Genomic DNA, 18,894 nt, shown 5'->3' with positions numbered 1-18,894 from the left:
GATGTTGGTCAAAGGGTACAAACTTTCAGTTATGAGATGAGTAAGTTCTGGAGACCTAATGTACAGCAGCATGGTGACTACAGTTAACAAACTGTAAGGTATACTTGAAATCTGCTGAGACAGTAGATCTTAAGTGTACTCACCACCAAAAAAAAAAAAAAAGAATAAAAGAAAAGGTAACTACATGAAGTGATGTGTTCATTAACTTGATTGTGATGTGATAGTCATTTCACAATGTACCTGTGTATCATCACATAGCACACTTTACATGTATACAATTTTATTTGTCGATTATACCTCAGTAAAGCTGGAAGGGAAAAAAAGAAAAGCCATTTGTGGGCATTCTAGATGTGAAGTACCCATGGTCCAGAGGAGAAGCTTCACAGAGAGCAGATGAGAGGTTGCCTGGGGCGGTGTGCAGTGGGGTGAGGACTGGCTTTCAAAGGGCGCAGGAAAATTCTGGAGTTATTTGATGGAGGTGATGGTTCCACAGACTTATCTGAAACTCATCAAGTTGTACATTTAAATATACACAGTCCATACTTCATCAATCATACCTCAATAAATCTAAAAGATTTCAGAGGGGGAGAAAAGACTTGAAAATCTTACAGACCTTTTTTCAAACAAGATGAATCATCTGCACTTTAGGTATTTGCCAGGAGCCCCATCTTGACTTACTGTCAAAAGCCTGGTTGAGATGGGTGATATCTGAGAAGGTCAGGCCAAGGGAACACTAACCGCCCGTTTGCTCACGTTCCGATCAGCAAAAGTAAAACGTTTGGACCACATGAGCCTGGTGTTTCATCGAAATGTCCTCACTGTCTCCTAATGCTCTCGATTATTTTTAGTCAAAATTTGATAACGTGAATATTATTTTTTTGCAAAAAAAAAAAAAAGCAGAAACAAGAAAGGAAGGGGAAAAGGAAGAAAAAAGGACATTTATGATAGCTAGAATAATGGTCCTTCAAAGATGTCCGCATCCTAATCTCTGGACCCTGTGAATATGTTACCTTACATGGCAAAGGGGAATTAAGGTTGCAGATGGCATTAAGATTGTTGATCAGCTGACCTTAAAACAGGCAGATTATTTGGATTATCCAATAATCCAATCACCACTGCTAGGCCAAATGTAATCCCAAGAGCCCTTAAAAGTGGAAGCAGGCGGGACTTCCCTGGTGGTGCAGTGGTTAAGAATCTGCCAAAGCAGGGGACACAGTTCGAGCCCTAGTCCGGGAAGATCCCACATGCCACGGAGCAACTATGCCGGTGCGCCACAACTACTAAGCCTGCGCTCTAGAGTCTGTGAGCCACAACTACTGAGCCCACGTGCCACAACTACTGAAGCGTGCGCACCTACAGCCCATGCTCCGCAACAAGAGAAGCCACCGCAATGAGAAGCCCAAGCACCGCAACAAAGAGTAGCCCCCGCTCACTGCAACTAGAGAAAGCCTGTGCACAGCAACAAAGACCCAATGCAGCCAAATATATAAATTTATTTAAAAAAAAAAAAACAGTGGAAGCAGAAGACAGATGTGAGTATGCAGAAAGGCACAGAGTGGTGCAACGTTGCTGGCTTTGAAGACAGAGGACATGGCCAGGAGCCGGGGGATGTGGGCACCCTCTAGAAGCATGAGCGCTCCCCTAGAGCTGCCAGAAGGAACACAACTCTGCCAACTCCTTGATTTTAACCCAGTAAAATCCATTTCGGACTTCTGGCCCCCAGAACTATGAGATAATAAACCTGTGTTGTTTTCAGTTACTAAGTTTGTGGTACTACATTACAATAGCAATAGAGAACTACTACAGAATCCTTCAAGTGAGTTAAAAATAGCAGTGGCTTCATTTATTCACACAGTCATTTAACAAATATTGAAAACTTTCCCTGGGCAAAGCATTGTGTTGGGAACAGAGTAGGTACACGTGGAAATGAAATCTGTACCTGGTACCCACGAATGCAAGAGCCAGGCAACAGATACCGGGGAAAGAGCAGGGAGAGGTACCACCCAGGATGGGACAAAGAATAAGGGATTTTCATTCCCCTTTGGCTGAGAACACTTGCAGGGCCTGACCGACTCTTTCCTCACAAACTGCCCTATTTTGCGGTCCAGCCTTGGGTGAGGGTTTTTTTCACCACTTCTCCCCTATCTCAGAGAAATGGAAGATACTTCCATTCCCACCTGCATCTTAGGTTTCGGGCCCTTTTCCTCCAGTTATAAACGTGCCGAGAGCATTAGCGAACCTCAGCCAAAGCTGGAAACTACAGCCGGCCACGAGAGTGTGCACGTGAGGAGACTGCAATTTTTTTTTTTTTCCTGCCAAACCAGAATTAGCCGGTATAGGAATGAACGAGCATGGAGATTTGAAATTGCACGGATTGCAAGGAAGCTCAGGTTAGGTTCGGGCACCTCCAAACGCACCCTTTTTAAAGCCACACGGACTGAGGCCTCGAGCTCCAAGCTCCACAAAACGGAGCTGGCCCGGCAGCGAGCGGCAGAGGCGCCGGGAGCCCGCACAGCGCGCCGAGCCGGGCGGAGCGCCGAGCCGCGGGCACCGGCACCTCCAGGATGATAGGCGACATCGCCACAAATCTCTCCGCCCAGCCGCTCAGGGGGCTCCGAGGAAAACAGCAAGTTCGGGGATCGGGGCGGGGAGCCCAGTGAGGCCGCCGCGCCGAGGGCTGCGGACAGTGAGTATCCCGGGCCGCGCGGCATCGCGGGCCCGGGGATGGAGCGGCGCCGGGGGCATCTTGGGCTGCGGTGGCCGCTGCGCCCCAGGCGCCCGGGAAGCGGCGGTGCGGGCCCGGGGCCGGGTAGGGGAAGGCGGCCAGAGCGGTCGAGGGCAGGGCTGAGCAGAGGCGCGGTGGTCCCGCCCAGGCCGCCCGCCGGGGGTCTCCCGAGCCGCGGGCGAGGCCACCTCGGGGCGGGCGGGCGCGCCGGGGCGCAACGTGGGCACGCGCCGCGCTCCCACGGCGGCCAGGGCCCCGCGCGCGTCGTCCAGGGCGCACGGCGCCCCTCGGAATCCCCGTCCGACCCCAGAGGCGCGCTCGTTCCCGCGTCCAGCCTTGCTCCCGCCTCCTCTCCCGGCCCGCGTTAGCCACTCGAACTAGCAGTGCTGGGGCGGAGAGGGGGAGACCCGGGCGGGGACGGGGCGGCTGCGGGACTTCTGGGGGTGCGGGATGCCTCCCCCGCGCAGGCCGCCGGGACTGCGATCGGCCTCGCTATCCCGCGGAGCTGGCGAGTTCCGGGCGCGCGGGGAGACGCGGGATGCCCGGGATGGGGGCCAGGGGTCTCCGGGTGCCGGGGAAGGGGGCGCACACAGCGCCCGGGAGGGGGCACCGGGGCGGCGGGGGCGGCGCTCGAGGGATGGGGGGTGGCGCGGAGGCCGGATCGCCGTGGGCCAGCCCAGGGCGTGCGGACGCTGGTACCCCAGAGCGGTTCTGATTAAGGCCCCTCGGGGAGGAAAGGAGAGACTAAAATGGGGCGAGGGACCCGGGGCGGCCATTCCGGGGCTAGACGCCGCCAAGGCCACTGACGGTGTTTTAGGAGCTCAATTCTGCTTACCAGTTAATTAAGCCGTTTTCTTTCTGCGGAAAAGTTAATCCAGGCTCTCATTAGCAAGGATGAGTAAGGGTTATTATTGGGCATTAGAAAGATTCCTTTTCGCCTTGCCTGGCGTGTGTGTGTGTGTGTGTGTGTGTGTGTGTGTGTGTGTGTGTGTGTGTGTGTGTGTGTGTGTGTGTGTGTGTGTGTGTGTGTGTGTGTGTGTGTGTGTGTGTGTGTGTGTGAGAGAGAGAGAGAGAGAGACAGAGAGACAGAGAGAGAGACAGAGAGAGATAAAATAGGCTTTGGAATCCCTCAGGCCCGAGTTAAAATTTGGCCTCCACCACCGGGTAGTTTAACCTCTCTAAGCTGCATTGCCCCCATTTTACAAATAGCCTCAATTTCCTCATCTGTAAAATGGAGCATTAATATCAACTGGACAGAATCGTTGTGGAGAAGCCGTTAAGCACAGTTCCTGACCCATAGAAGGCATTCATATTTTTAGTTCCCCCTGATACAGCGTGAACCTAGATAGGGTTCCCCGTTTCTCTTGCGCTGTGGTCTCTGCATAGCTCAGCTCCCCAGCCTTGGCTGCTCCAGCCTCTTCAGCCTGTTGGCCTCAAGTGCGCCCTCTAAAGGCTCAAGATGTCCAGTGCGCACCCGGTCTAGAGGACAAATATGGACAGAGCCAAATTACAGATGTGCCCGCCGCACACCCACGTCTAATGAAGAACCTGCTACCAACATACTCTGTCACCTTTGGGGAAGATTGTATTTTTAATTTTAATTGGGCGCTTTCCCCTTTACTGCTTATTTACAGTGAGCTCACCACATTCTAACATAATCAACAGTAGCCACATTAAAAATCAATGACTTGCTTATAAAACTTGCTCCCCTAACAGAGTTGTGGAAAATTTAATTTCGTTTTAATCTCTGAAACACTCGAACAAGCTATATAGTATTTTCACTTCTGCCAGTTACCAGGTGAATATGTAGCTGACCTCCATGTCATAGCCTGCGTGTGTTACTTCATTTCCCCCATGAATGGTTTCTCTTTCACTGGTAATAAACTCACTTTAGGGAAGAATGGGAAGTTGACTGTTGATCCCATAATCTTCCCATTTCCTTCCTTCAGCTTCTTCAGTGCAAGGCCCTAACGTTACGTGCAGAGCTTCCATTCTAGGTGAGCCCAGAATGGGTTACATTTTACACATCAATCCTTAGCAGAGATCCCACGCTCACTGCTCCACTTCCCCCAGTGTCCCACACATGTGTTGTCATTTTGCATGTGTGTCCGTATGTGGAAAAGCTGGGGGAGCTTGAACACCGTATGGTGGAGAAAGACCTGGACCCTGGCGAGAGGTGGCCCAGAAACCGCTCCTGGTTCTCCCTCTCTCTCCAGGTGCAGAGGAGGGTCCTAATGCTCAGATGATTATTTTGTATCTTATTACGTAAATGCTGAAATGCTAAAGCAAACTTGGGGGTGAGGGGACAGACGTCTATTCTTCTGTTGCCTTTTGTTTGTTTTAGTTAATCTGGCTGGACAGTCAGATAACTCTGATTAGTCAAAACAGGAATGACTTTTAGAGAGATTTGGGTGTGAAATGCAGACAACCCCATTGCCTGGAAGATCTTCAGGGACCTCCTGTGGATCTGATGGAATTTTGTTTTACCCACCCATAGGCTCCATCTGATACTATTTTCTACAGGCACAGTTGTGCCTCTTGAAGAAAACGTTTCCATTAAACGCCATTTAACGTCATTTCTTTTTGAACAGATAAACTGGAAATGTCAAGAGCAACTCAATGGCAACTGCATCTCTTAACCCATAAAATAAATAATTCAGTGAAAATATAAAGTTCTTAACATTGCTTAGAAAAGTGCTTACTATTTCAACTCATAAGGTGAAAAAATATGACTTTTGTATTGTTATTATTTCAAAGTCTTTCTTACATGTAGGTGGGCTTTAGGAAAATGCCAAGTTGTGTGTTTTATCTCATTAAACATATCTCATTAAACACAGATTGTAAAACAATGTTGTTATTATTCATCTAAGCCAGTCACACCCCTTATCAAGCTGCCTGGTTCTCCTCTTTCTGGCTCCTTGGGATTCTGTGTACAACTACCAGGGGCAGAGGGAAGACAACCACCAGACACCCCTTCTGAACCCTTTCTAGCTTCATCCTCCTGGAACTTTTGACAGGGTAGCTCGGTTATGGGCTGTGAGCTTTGGAGAGCAAGGGCTATCCCATCCCTTTCTATCCCCAGGCAGACTGTCCTCTCATGGGGGGAGAGGAGGGTGGCGGGAAACACACACACAAGCCTACAGCCCAACACAGACTAGATGTCCCAAGGGAAGTGGCTCTGAATTGCCACTAATCTACTGTAGGCAAGTAAGCTGAACCAGATGATGTTTAAGAGATAGAGAGAGGGGCCTTGACTTTCTTATAATAAAGTTAATATACGTTTATTTAGAATTTTTTACCAAAGAGATAAAGAAGAAGAAATTACTTGGAAGACGATCATCCAAAGAATAATCTCCATCAACGTTTTTGTTTCACTCCAGTCTTTTTTTCCCTACAGATACATATTTTTAACAACAACAACAACCAAAAAGGAATTATTTCATGTGCCCCGTTTTGTGACTCCCGAGTATAATTCAACCTTAGTGTGACCTTCTTTCTCTGTCTTCAAAGAGCCCGTACAGTTTTATTTTAGATGGTGCACTTGCATTGCATGGCTATACCATGATTGACTGATTTAACATGTACTCTAATGTTGGATATCAGAGATGTTTGCAGGGGTTTTTTTTCCCCCATTATTTCAAGGTTTCACTATTAGAATTTAGTTGAATCTTGAAGGATGAGCAGAAGAGGACCAGGAGGTTAGAAGGAGAGATGTATGTTCCCGAAAGAGGAGAAGGTCATGCACAAAAGCTTGAGAGACTGTGCCAGGTTCAGGGAGCTGCAGGTGCTTCCATGGGGCTGGACAGCAGAGTGCAAAGCTGAAGAACAGGAGAAGGGACCTGGCAGAGTGGCAGATAACGCGAGGGGAGAGCCTGGAAGCAGACAGGACAGTTTGGACTTAATCCTAAAGATAACTTGACCGGGTGGGGAAGTTACATGGTAAGATAGCATTTTCTCACTTCCAGCATCCTCGGTAATGGAGAGGTGAAGGGAAGAACCCAGCAGAGAGCAGCGACGTGGGCAGGAAGTGTGGTGGCTGAGCACTGGGTATCTGTTTAAGAGATAGAATAATTCAAAAGATAAAAATAATGGGTATGAGAGAAATGAAAAGTCAAGATGAGCCCCAGGACAGATCCATTAAATTGCTCTTCCACTGGCATCCTTGGTTCCTTAGCACCCGTTTCTTCCCAACAAACTCTTAATCTGGGAATTAGCGAACTTTTCCTATAAAGGGTCAGAGAGTAAGTATATGAAGTTCTGCAGGTCACATAGCCTTTGAAAAGGTAAAAACAATTCTTAGCTCAGGGGTGTACAGAAAGAGTCTGTGCAGATGGCACAGTGTGCTTCCCTAAAAGAGGCTGGGAGCTGGGCACTTGACCACAATTTGCTTCTCTGTGATTTTGTCCACATCACAACACTGCGGAGAAAAACCCCATGGTTGGAGGTGTTCCGAGTGTATTTGGGACCGTTTTTTACACCACTTTCCTCCACTGCAACAAAATGATTTTCAGTAATAATCACGTGTCATGGTCAGTAATAATCATTATTTTCTGATTTGCTCCTCTGTTTTAAAATAATTACTTGAAACAAAGAATAGATTTCCATTTTAAAGTCATTATTCAAATTCATGTATCGACTACAAATTTCACTTTCCAAACCAAAGTTTTTCACTTTGCAGTCTTGGCACTCTGTTTTGCTCTTTTAAATTTTAAACAAAACTAAAGTCTGCAGGTGGGCACATAGAGTGACAAAAGTCAAGTAGCTGGAGTCCCCGTCTTCGTCTCCACCATCACTGTGCTTGTCACAGGCCATCTCGAATGTCCTGCTAAAGGCAGTGATGTGTGACACTGCAGGCACTGCAGACCCAAACTGAGCCAAGGTGTGCACCAGCAGTTCTGAACTCTTAGGAACTTACTCTCGAAACAGATATGTGCATTCAGATGGCCAAAAGGCACATGAAAAGATGTTCAACATTGCTAATAATTAGAGAAATGCGAATCAAAACTACAATGAAGTATCTCACCTCACACTGATCAGAATGGCCATCATCAAAAATCCCACTACTTACCATCTTTTCTCCATCTACCCCCTGCTTCCTCCAGTCTCAGAGGATGGGTCACTCTTCCTGATCAAGACCAACCCTGTCCCACCACCTCTGGGATTAGTCATTCTCTCTCTCCTTGTCCTCAGTTTTTATGCATACACTCCATTCTCATCCTAAAAAATAAAACAAAACCAGAGACTTCCCCTGACCTGGCATCATCTCACCTCTAGCTCCATCCAACGCCCTCCTCTTGTTTGAACAACTTGAGAGGTGGATCTACGCAAAGCACAGATCCCATCTTATCTCTTCCTTGTGCAAATGCAGCCACCAACTATTCATTATGTACAGGATAAACTCCAAAATCCTCATCTGGCACATAAGGCTCTTCAAGATCTAGACCCTGGCTCCCTGGTAACCTGTATGCCACTGTGGTATCCAAATTTCTGTAATCTGATTTCCAATTTTTGAAGCAATTTTCTAGCTTCCCAGGTAAATGCTGGGAATGGGGGTGGATGGAGGGGTGAAAGTATGTCTTGTATATCAGACATAAATATCACCATTATTAGAAGACTCTATCTCCCATTGTAAGATAATAAATTGGCCTTCTCCTTTACCAATCTCTCCTGAGTTGGGTTCGTATGAGTCAGTCCCCCTGAGGCTAACCCACTAGCTGCATTGAACAAATTGAACACTTGGACACACAAAACTGAGAACCATAGCCTCTGTGAGGTGCCCGCTCACCCCCCCAAGGCCAAGCTACCCTGTCTAAGGCCAGGCATCTTCCTTCCCTAACATCTTTGTTGTCACCTGTCAGTTTCCATCTCAATAAGGGACACAAGGCATGGGCTTTGGAGTCAGGAATGGCTGGGTTCAATTCCTGGCTTCCTGTCTAGCTATTATATATACTACCTCCCGGCCATGAGAACTTGGGAAAGGCACTTCACTTCCCTCAGTCTATTTCCATTTCTTTAAAATAGCCATAATAATACTTACATATACGATGACTGTAAAGATGAAACAGGTTTCATGAAAGCATTTGGTCCTATGAAAAAGTGAGGAGTGTTCCCAAATCTGCATAATGACAAGATTAATCTAAAGGTCTAATATGATGGTGGGACCACTTTGGTTCTGATGGGTAGGTAGAGCCTTCCAGAAAGATGGAGATATATTTTGTTTTGATGGTCAATGAAATTATTTGTCATATGTATTTCAGAACATCTTGGAAAATGTATACAAGTCATGAAGACGTTGGGTATGATTTTGAAGATGACCCCAAAGATAAGAAGACACTTAAGCCCCACCCACACATTGATGGCGGATGGGCTTGGATGGTGGTCCTTTCCTCTTTCTTCGTGCACATCCTCATCATGGGCTCCCAGATGGCCCTGGGAGTCCTCAATATGGAGTGGCTTGAAGAATTCCATCAGAGCCGTGGCCTGACGGCATGGGTCAGCTCCCTCAGCATGGGTGTCACCTTGATTGTGGGTATGTTCGCATGTGGCCTGTTGTGAAACTGAATAATTACAAAATGACAATTCCTCACTGTAAGTGATGTTTTATATTGTTGAAACGTTAGATATTACATTTTAGTGGATGTTGCTGTTGTTTTTATTGTGGTCAAATGTACATAACATAAAGTTTACCATTTTAACCAGGTGTGCAGTTCAATGCCATTGAGTACATTCATCACCACCATCCATCTCCAGAACTTTTCCCATCTTCCCAAAATAAAACTGCACGCATTAAACAATGACTCCTCATTGCCACCTCTCCTCCCAACCCCCTATCCCTGGCCACTACCATTCTATTCTCTGTCTCTATGAATTTGACTCTGCTAAATACCTCATATAAGTGGAATCACACAAGACTTGTCCTTTTGTGTGATATTCCTATTCGAGTATGGTAAACATTTGGAGTATTTGAAAAATTGATCATTAGAATTTTTGCCCCAACTCTGTTTTCTTAACTGTTATAATTCATTACCTATCATTACAAATCTGTTTAACACAGGAATATTTTTAAAAGATAAAAATTTTAGAGAAAACACAGTAAAAGTTAATAATCTTATTTCAGAGCTCTAATGTTTTAAATTTGAAAATTGATCCTATGTTATTGAAAAATCTATTAAACTGTTTTTAGAAAGGTTACTGATATAGCTAACAGGAGGGAATAATAACATATTCTTGCATTTTGTAGTTTAATCTAACCACCTGGCAATCTATGAAAGCAATTCTTATCTAGTTGGAGATACTAAACGAGGAAATTATTATAAATATGGTATGTTGCTATGGCTAATGTGTTTCAGTTTGAGAACTAAACAGCTTTTACTGCCAACTGATATTTAATAAGCACCTATTATATACCAGGTGTTTTCCCTTACATCATCTCATTCAACTTTAATTCTCTCAACAGTCGTACGAGGTAATTACCACTATACCGTAAAGCTGTTCAATTCCTTTACTTGAAAGTAAAAGCCATACTTTTACGTATAATTTTTTTTTTTTAATTTAAAGGGTTCGTGATATATTTTATACTAGAAACATAATAGGCCTCAAATCTCTTCCTGGTATCGTGAGAGTATGCGGATGACAGGCATATGTGTGTTTGACAAGAGTCTGTGCCTTGTCAGTGATTTCCACATTGGTAATTAATTGCTTGAATTCAATTCTGAGATTTGTTGATCTTGGCTGGTATTCAGCCAATGTTATTTTGGATAATACCAGCGACATTAATAACAGTGGCAGTGCTAATGATAGAAAACAAGGACAGAATGTTATTTCTCAAGATGTGTACAGGGGGTATGTGTTTATCACAAGGAATTATTACTGATCTAGTTTTTAAATTAAATAAGGGCACCATTACGTGTGTGAGAGAGAATTGTTGATAAATCTCTTTTGCTTATAACTGTAATGAACTGACTCTTCAACCCTGCCTTGGCCTTGTTCAAACCAGGACTGGTTATCATATGAGAAGTGCAGGTAGGTTAACCTCAGTGCAGGGAATTTGCTAGTTTTGTGTTGGATATAATTCTACCTTCTCAATAAGTCAGTAAAGGAAAACTGTGCTTCTAAAATATGGGTTGACCAAAAAGTTCGTTTGGGTTTGGCCGTAAAAAGGCTAATGAACTTTTTGGCCAGCCCAAATACTAAAAATCCAGTTTTCTTACCTTTTTAAAAATAAACAAAAGGGTGGAGACTGCAGCAAGGGTAGAACAAAATACTTATAGATTCAATCTAGAAAGTGTGCTCATACAGCAAGAAAGAAGATTCAGCCAAAGACCAGGATATTTGTCCCAATATTTTCCAAACCGTCTAAGGAGGTTGTCTTTGGTATTACTTTGTGTTTCACAAGTTCTACAGGAATAAGCAATGGAAATCAGTCCTGAAATTATTGGATGTGGTTCTGAAGATGATCCCCCAAATAAGAACACCTAACTCATAGTGGTGTTGAAATGTGATTGTCATCTTTAATTGGGAGGTAACTGTGGATTTTGAATTCTGTTTGAGAGTCCTTGATTTCCAGACAGTGGGACTTTAGATTGTACACTAACCTTTCTTCAGGAAAGGTGTCTGCCAGATAAACATCTTTTGTCTTGCAGCTCATCTTTTATCTTGCAGCTCAGAAATTATAGCACAGCAAGGCTCATAGTTATGTAAATGAAAGGTCTCTTATTCTGTTTATCATGACCCTAAATTGCTATTCATTATCTAAGCTGCTGGTACAGGTGGCGGCAGATATGTTGGTTGCTTTTCCAAGCCAGAAGCCAGCAAGAGGAGCTCTCCTTTATTTAGCACTTACTACATGCCAAGTGTGTGTAATGTACATGATCTCATTTGATCCTACAGCAGCCCTGGAGGCCAGACCATCATCTTGATCTCACAGAGGAGAACATGCAACGCTCAGAGACATTAAGTAACTTACTGAAGTTAACTTGTAGCCAGTAAGTGTGGGACAGGCTCCAAACCTGGTCCACTGGACTCTGAAATGGTGTCCACTATACCACACTGCCTGCCACGATGTTAAATGAGAACTGAAAATATGTTTGAAGTGAATAAATATAAATTGTTTTCATTTTCTAATCATTGTAAGGACATTGAGTTACCTCTTTCAAATTTAAAAATTCCATGAATTATGTTACAGAGTTAAAAGCACTCTGTTGGGCAGTGACTTGCACATGGGAAATTCAATTCATTCTTGTTTCATTCTTTGCTAGCATGGATTTTGCCAGTTTCCTGCAGAAGGTCCCAATTGTTAAAAAAATGTAATCACCTTGGTAGTATCTACAGCAGCCTTTGTGATAGCTCTTGGAACAATTCTTGGTGGAAGCCAGGTTGTTAGGGGTAGCTATAGGCTGCAAAAGTTCGTTCACTTGCTAAGTAGATTTAGAGCAGTGGTTGTCTATCTTGGCTACACGTTAGATCCACCTGGGAGCTTTTAAAAACCGTGCCACTCTGGCTGCACCTGGAGCATTAAATCAGAATCTCTCGGGATGGGACCCTAGCATCAGGATTTTTCTTTAATGATTTTGTTAAAGCTCCTAAGTGACTCCGACAATCAGCCAAGGCAGAGAGCCACTGATTTATTGCAGGGAAGGGTGACACCAAGAGACCAGCTATTCAATGGACTAGCTACTTTCATCCATGATTGTATGCCAAGGCTCACCTCAGATTGTTTCTCTCCTCACCTGAGCTTTTTTCCAACCTATGAGATGCTGGGATGGGCAAGAAATCATGACTTCCTCAGCGTGTTCCTGCAGCAATGCGAGGCTTTATTATGTGGGAAATGGGCCAAGATTCAGATTCCTTCCGAAGAGGAGAAAGTCTGACAAGGTGTATAATCTCATTCCAAAACAATGAATTCCTCTACAAAAGTGGGAATCTTAGCCAAAGGACTGCATCTCAAGCTTATTTTCCCCTCTCCTTAGACTGGGTGTGGAGTTCTTTTCATTTTGTTGAATGGCAATTCCATCATGGAGATGCCAACTGACCATCAGTAAACAATGCTTAGAAAATGAAAGTAAGGATCCGAAAGTTTGGGTCTGACTTCCTTTTTCTGATAAATCTATATTATGTAACCATGGAGGAGTCACAGCATTTCTGGGGCTGACTTTGCCCATCTGCACATCATAAATGATTGTAGCTGCAGCACACATGGTGCCAGAGTCAATAAACTAAAAAGCCAGACACCGTTATCATCTTAATGTTCTTTTAAAGCAAGCAATACTTTCTTTTTGATATATAAAATTCCTCCAGATATGAATATCTGTACTTATTTGGGAATTTCCCCCCCTTTTCCCCCCAAATGCTTTCTTAATGCAGTGTTTCATAAACATGCAGTATCACAGAAAAACTTCCTTCTGGGCCCTTTCTGTAATGTGGGAAATATCATTCTACTGAACTGTCATGCATTGACTCTTCATATCTTAAAAGACCTATTAACAGCAAACCAATGAATCATGCATTTTTCTTTTTTTTTAACCCACTCATCTGAGATTTGAAGTGGTGAAGTGACCATGGGTTTAGGAAAATAAAAATATTTATAGAGAAATAAAAGACACTCTTCAACTTATGGTTTCTGAATTTCAGTTCCCCCCAGTAATTTCCTCAGATGTTTATATCAGTGTGCTTAGCTTATATATTGTTTATATCATGTGCTTATTTTATAATATACATAATACAGTATATTTGTATAAGATGTTTACTGTATTAAGTCTATTCTAAGAGGTTTATCTACTGAATTATTTTCTGTAATACAGCACGGTTAATTAAATTAGTAAGTCTTTATCTTCTTAGTTTTGAGGATTGGATCCTCTCAAAATCATTATACAAAAAAAAAAAAAAAATTATTAGCAGACTGTACCCAACTATGTACCTGAATATTGTTAGAACTGTAAAGGAAAGTTTTATTTCAGTTTGGACTACAAGAGGAAGCTCCTTAGAGTTCAACAAGTTTTTAACCTGAAATAGTCCCACCTGAACATAGGGTTTGATAACTATATAAAGTAATAATGATCAAAAATAAGGTGATGTTTAAAATGCAATGCTGAGTACAGCCTTGAACTGTATTACTAAAATATGGATTGCTATTTGGATAAGGAATCACTGACCCCAAGGCAAGCAGTAAGCTTCAATGACATCAGAAGCTGCCACAAAATCAGGAAGGAAACAAAGAGGTTGACAAAACTAGAGCGTCATATAAAGTAAGCAATGAGAAAGTATATACTGCATTGCTGTGAGTATTGGCAAATATTGTACAACCAGGGGTAGACCTGAATCTCCACACAGTGTCATAAATGCGTAGCCTGATGGGTCCAGTCAGGGACTGAGAGTCAGCAGAGGCTGAAGTATGTACGAAGCAATGGAGTTCCTTCCGGCTTGGTTTGCATCTGGATGTCCTCATGAAAACAGGCTATAGGTTCCTTTCTTGAAGCATGGAGGTCCTGAGAACCCCCCTTTCTGTACTCCCTTTAGATCTACAGTAAAAAACTCAAATGTATACAGAGGCCAAACAAGTAATGTAAATGACGGCAGGATGTCAGATACAAGGCTGCAGGGAAGGGTGGAGACTGCAGCAAACTAGAGAGGGTGTGCCACAGCAAAACAGGGTCAGCTGCTGCAGGTCCAGCTGCTCTGTGTGGGAAGGTATTCTGTGTGGCCACTGGATTTTTGTGAATAATCTTTATTTTTAAATGTTGGCAACTGATTCAAAACATTTTTAAACTTTGTTCTGGATAAACAAAATGCATCCACAGGCTGGATGGAGCACCTAGACCACAGTTTAGGACCTCTGCTGTAGACAAGAGAATGAAATCAACGTGTCTGTTTATTTCGGGTCTGTCTTCCTTGAAAATCTAGAACCTTGTGCTCTCCAGTGAAATTACTGAAACCTATCTTTGCATGCCAGAAGTTTCTGCACATGAAGCAGGGGTGTGGTTTCGGATTGTTTTAGTTGAGAGCTCTAGTAATATTGTATTCTTTGTCTTCATATGAGGACTCCCTAAGAAAGTAGGAAAATAAAATGCCGTTAGTCATTTTAGTCATTCTTTTTTCAATGTTCTGTGACAGGACCTTTCATTGGCTTGTTCATTAACACCTGTGGGTGCCGCCAGACCGCGATCATCGGAGGGCTGCTGAACTCCCTGGGCTGGGTGTTGAGTGCCTATGCCGGAAACGTGCATTATCTCTTCATTACCTTCGGAGTGGCAGCCGGTAAGCGTAGTGATTTTCTTAAACTTGACTTTATTCATTTATTTATTTATATTTTTGGCCACACCACGCGGGATCTTAGTTCCCCGACCAAGGATCGAACCTATGCCCGCTGCCGTGGAAGCGTGGACCCCTAACCACTGGACCACCAGGGAATTCCCTTAAACTTGACTTTATATGTTTCTATTGGGCATTTTGGCAATGAATTTCACTGTAGAGAAAAGAGACCCATTAAGTATTTTGTCCCTTTGTCTCCTCCACCCCAACCCAACCATATCCTATCCTCCAGGAAATACTTTTTAATATAAGGTATTAAATATGCCTTAAGCATGAGGAAACGGCCTAACAGCTGTACTTGGTCTTCCTAATAGATTTTAATTAAATTTTCTATACCTGGTTCTAAGTGCTAGTCCCTTCTCTTGTAACAAAACAGACATATTAATAACATTCTCTCATTTAATAACTGCAGAATCCAGCGTGAATCAGAGAAAAATCATTTTCTCCTTCAGCCCTGTTCAAATTAATGGAATAGCAGCAAAACCCACATAGATGTAGAAACTCTAAGAATCAAATCCAGAGCAAAATGTCAGTCCCCAGGAGGTATATAAAAATTGGCTGCCAGGCAGCACAGTTTGCATATCTGTTCTGCAAAATGTATTCCCGGCCATAATTTCCTTTATCAACAGGTAGCAGAATGCACACAGGTAAGTAGTTTCTTACTCATACAATTGTATTTCAGTGAACCAGGGCCAGCCTGACTTTTTTGAGTACAGAGCTATAATCCTAATAAGTGGCACACTGATGGCAGTGTTTGCAAAAGAGTTCAAAGTTAGAGTTTGGAATTCTTGCTTTTTTTCTTCCACTTGTTATCTGTGTGACTTTGGGAAAGTTACTTAACTTACTTATGCCTCAGTCTCCTTATCTGCAAAATGGGATAATAGAGTGCTTGGTTTACAGGGTTGTTGAAATGATTACATGAGACCATCTGTATGAAGCACTTAGCACAATGCTTGGCACGTAATAAAGTCTTGAGCAAATGTTAGCTAATATATAATTGTTATTGTATATAACATTTTTATTATAAGCTTAAGTATATACTTTATGGTAGCAGGAGACAGTGAACATAAAAACTCACTGTCCATATAAGTTGACAAGTTGGTTCTCTGTACTGTACATCTGTCCACATATACTCCTAAAGCACTTCTGTATCCTGTGAAGCTGAGTTTGGAAACCATTGATCTGAAGGACTTGATAACAGCTCTTAAAGAACAACTCAAGATGTTTTCCCTGAGGCGTTTTAGAAACTTTGCACCATAACAGTCCACTGAATAGAGCTGGCACGGGGATTTTTATATTATAGGTGAGGAAATAAACTCCTTCCACTGAGACTAAAGAGCCACACTGGGGTCTCTGGGCAGACACGTGGGAGCCCCGAGGAACTTGATCCGTGGTCTTTGGTTATAAGGACTATGACCTGATCCCCAAAACTGGGACTTGAAATTGATTCCCATCATCTAGAGATGTCTATGGTTAGACTCTTTGTTTAAATGGAATTTTATTTCTTGCAGTTAGTTGCTTATTGGTTCTCAAATAATATGATCTCCATATTCATTCATTTGTTTATTCATTCACTTATTTAATCAACAAATATTTATGGATACAAGGAATTAGGAAAAAAAATCAGGAGGCCAGTGAAAGGAAAGTGTTTCTTGAGACACTTTATTGCTCCCTCTTTTTAATACAGGAAACACCCAAAGAAAGTCTTTGAAAATAAATGTATTCACCTTTTCCACAAATATATATATATAATTATGTTTAAGTGGAAAATCCAGCTAAATCAGTTAGCTTATATACTGTTGGGCTGTTGTTAGTGAGGCATGTTGAAGCTGATTGACCCCTATTTAGTAGAAAAGAAAGAAAGTTAGATGCAAAGATCTGCAAAAAGCAAGTGATTGAAACAACAAAAAAATAAATTAAAAAAATTTTAAAATAAAAAACAAAAATTTTTAAAAAGCAACTGAATGAGATATATATATATGTATATATATATATATATCACTGTACAATAATGTATGTTTGAAAGAGACTTTGTTGACATCTTTCTTCATTACAAAAAGCATTTGAGGCAGATTTGTTTGTATTTGTTTTTTAACATCTAGGCAATTAAAACTGCATGGATGTCCTCCTATTAAGCAGAAAACTAACATCCGTTTGAGCGATCTTACTTAGCCAGGAGAATCTGGACAAATTTCTTCAGCTTTGCCATTTAAGAGCTCCATTCTCTTAAACTTGGCTTCTGGAGACAGCTTTTCCCCGCCATGCATGCTTTTTACTCAGAACCGCAGGATCTTCTCTCTCCCTCTGGGCCTTCTTCTTCTACCTGGCTTCTCTGGGTACAAGCCCGGCCTCTAAACCTGAGCATGGTGAAGAATTGTTCCAGGGCCCTGCTTGACCGCTGGGCTTGAGCCTCAATATCCCCAAGGCCTGTCCTATATGCTCGTAGAGTAATTGTGCTGATTACGAATCACAAAGTCACATTAGGAAGGGGAGGTGCTGTTAAGGACATGGAGAGGGTAATAGATGCTTGTAGCATTAGGCATGGATTTTTTTTCTCACACATGGGAGCATTTATTATTAAAACGAAGTTATAATTGGTGCTACTCTTATGCTTTGTCCCTCAAATCAGTTCCTATTAGTTATTTCATTCTGCTGCTGTTTAGAGATCCACAACCACATTAAATTTAGGTCGCTGGTTATTGTCAGTGACAAATCAAATTTTAAAAAGTAAACTTTTGTGCCATCAGCAAAATGCAGAATGGACAAATTTAACAGGACAAATGATCTAGTTTCCTCAATAAGTAAATTGCGAGAGAAAAAAAAAGAGAGAGAAATTAAGACTTAAAATATGTATCAACAAATAGCAATGTGTGGGCCTTACTTGGATCCTGATTTAAACAAATTTTTAAAAAATATGGTCATTTATGAGAGAATTGGAAATTTGAACACCTTTGGATATTTTATGATATCAAAGAATTATTCATTTTTTCAGATAAGATACTGATATGATTATGCAGTTTAAAGAATTCTTCTATTTAGAGATTTATACTAAAATATTTGCATATGAAATGATATATTTGGGATTTGTTTCAAAATAATATGGAGGAAGGAGTGTGTGTGTGTGTGTGTGTTGGGGTAGAGGCGGGATTGAGGCAAGAATTGCCAGGAGTTGATAACTGTTGAAGCTGGGTGATGGGTATGTGGGAGTTCATTAAACCACCTGGTTTTTAAAAGCTTACTTTGAATCTGATTCAAACTGTTTCATTAACCAATAGCCTGTTATAAGAGGTAAGAGGGTAGCATTAATTGACAGTGTGCTATTACATAGGTGTATTACACTTATGTATACATCAGGAACACAACACCAATGAGCTGGGCCTCTGCATGTTTAACTGACTTGGTCAAGGTCACATGGTTACTTATGGGGAGTGGAGCCAGGATTTAAACCCAAGGCCAGCTAGGTTCTTTCTACTACACATCTCCCCAGTACAATCATAAGGACAATAATACTGTGCCACAATATTTAATATCAAGGAATTTCTTGGTTCTTTAACAAATAATTATTTTTTCAAAATAACCACTGATACACTGATTTTTCAGCTGAGTTTTTTTGTACCTTAACTGTGGAAGTATCAATTTAACCAGTATGAAAAAGGTGGCTATTATTTCAAAATATGATCACTTTACTTTCCCATAGAACTTTCTTTTATTCATTCCATTCCTCTGTTATGTGCCAGGCGCTGTCCTAGGTGCTTGGAAGAGATGTATCGGTAAACACAGCAGAAGAAGATCCCTGCCCTCATGGAGCTTATAGTGGTAGTTGTAGGGGAGAAGGGGTCAGATCATATACAATACACACAATA

General features: G+C 42.4%; 1 protein-coding gene across 6 annotated transcripts in view; it reads left to right on the top strand.

Annotated features, from left to right (window-relative positions):
- The window catches only part of SLC16A14 (solute carrier family 16 member 14), a 39,933-nt gene that overhangs the window by 5,968 nt on the left and 15,071 nt on the right, over window positions 1-18,894 (top strand). For 2 of the 6 annotated variants that reach the window (XM_082466435.1, XM_082466434.1), the window contains 3 exons: window positions 8,983-9,254; window positions 14,834-14,977; window positions 15,661-15,678. In XM_082466435.1, coding sequence (XP_082322561.1) covers window positions 8,996-9,254; window positions 14,834-14,977; window positions 15,661-15,678 — 421 coding nt within the window. In that variant the 5' untranslated portion in view covers window positions 8,983-8,995. Of the gene's footprint in view, window positions 1-1,497; window positions 2,687-4,674; window positions 4,723-8,982; window positions 9,255-14,833; window positions 14,978-15,660; window positions 15,679-18,894 lie in introns of those variants that run through there. The other 4 variants (XM_082466433.1, XM_082466430.1, XM_082466432.1 and 1 more) reach the window with 4 other exon arrangements.

Source organism: Balaenoptera physalus (assembly GCF_965194825.1).
Source record: "Balaenoptera physalus genome assembly, chromosome: 6".
In the NCBI taxonomy this organism is placed as follows: Eukaryota; Metazoa; Chordata; class Mammalia; order Artiodactyla; family Balaenopteridae; genus Balaenoptera; species Balaenoptera physalus.
This window is presented reverse-complemented; position numbering and strand designations above follow the sequence as displayed.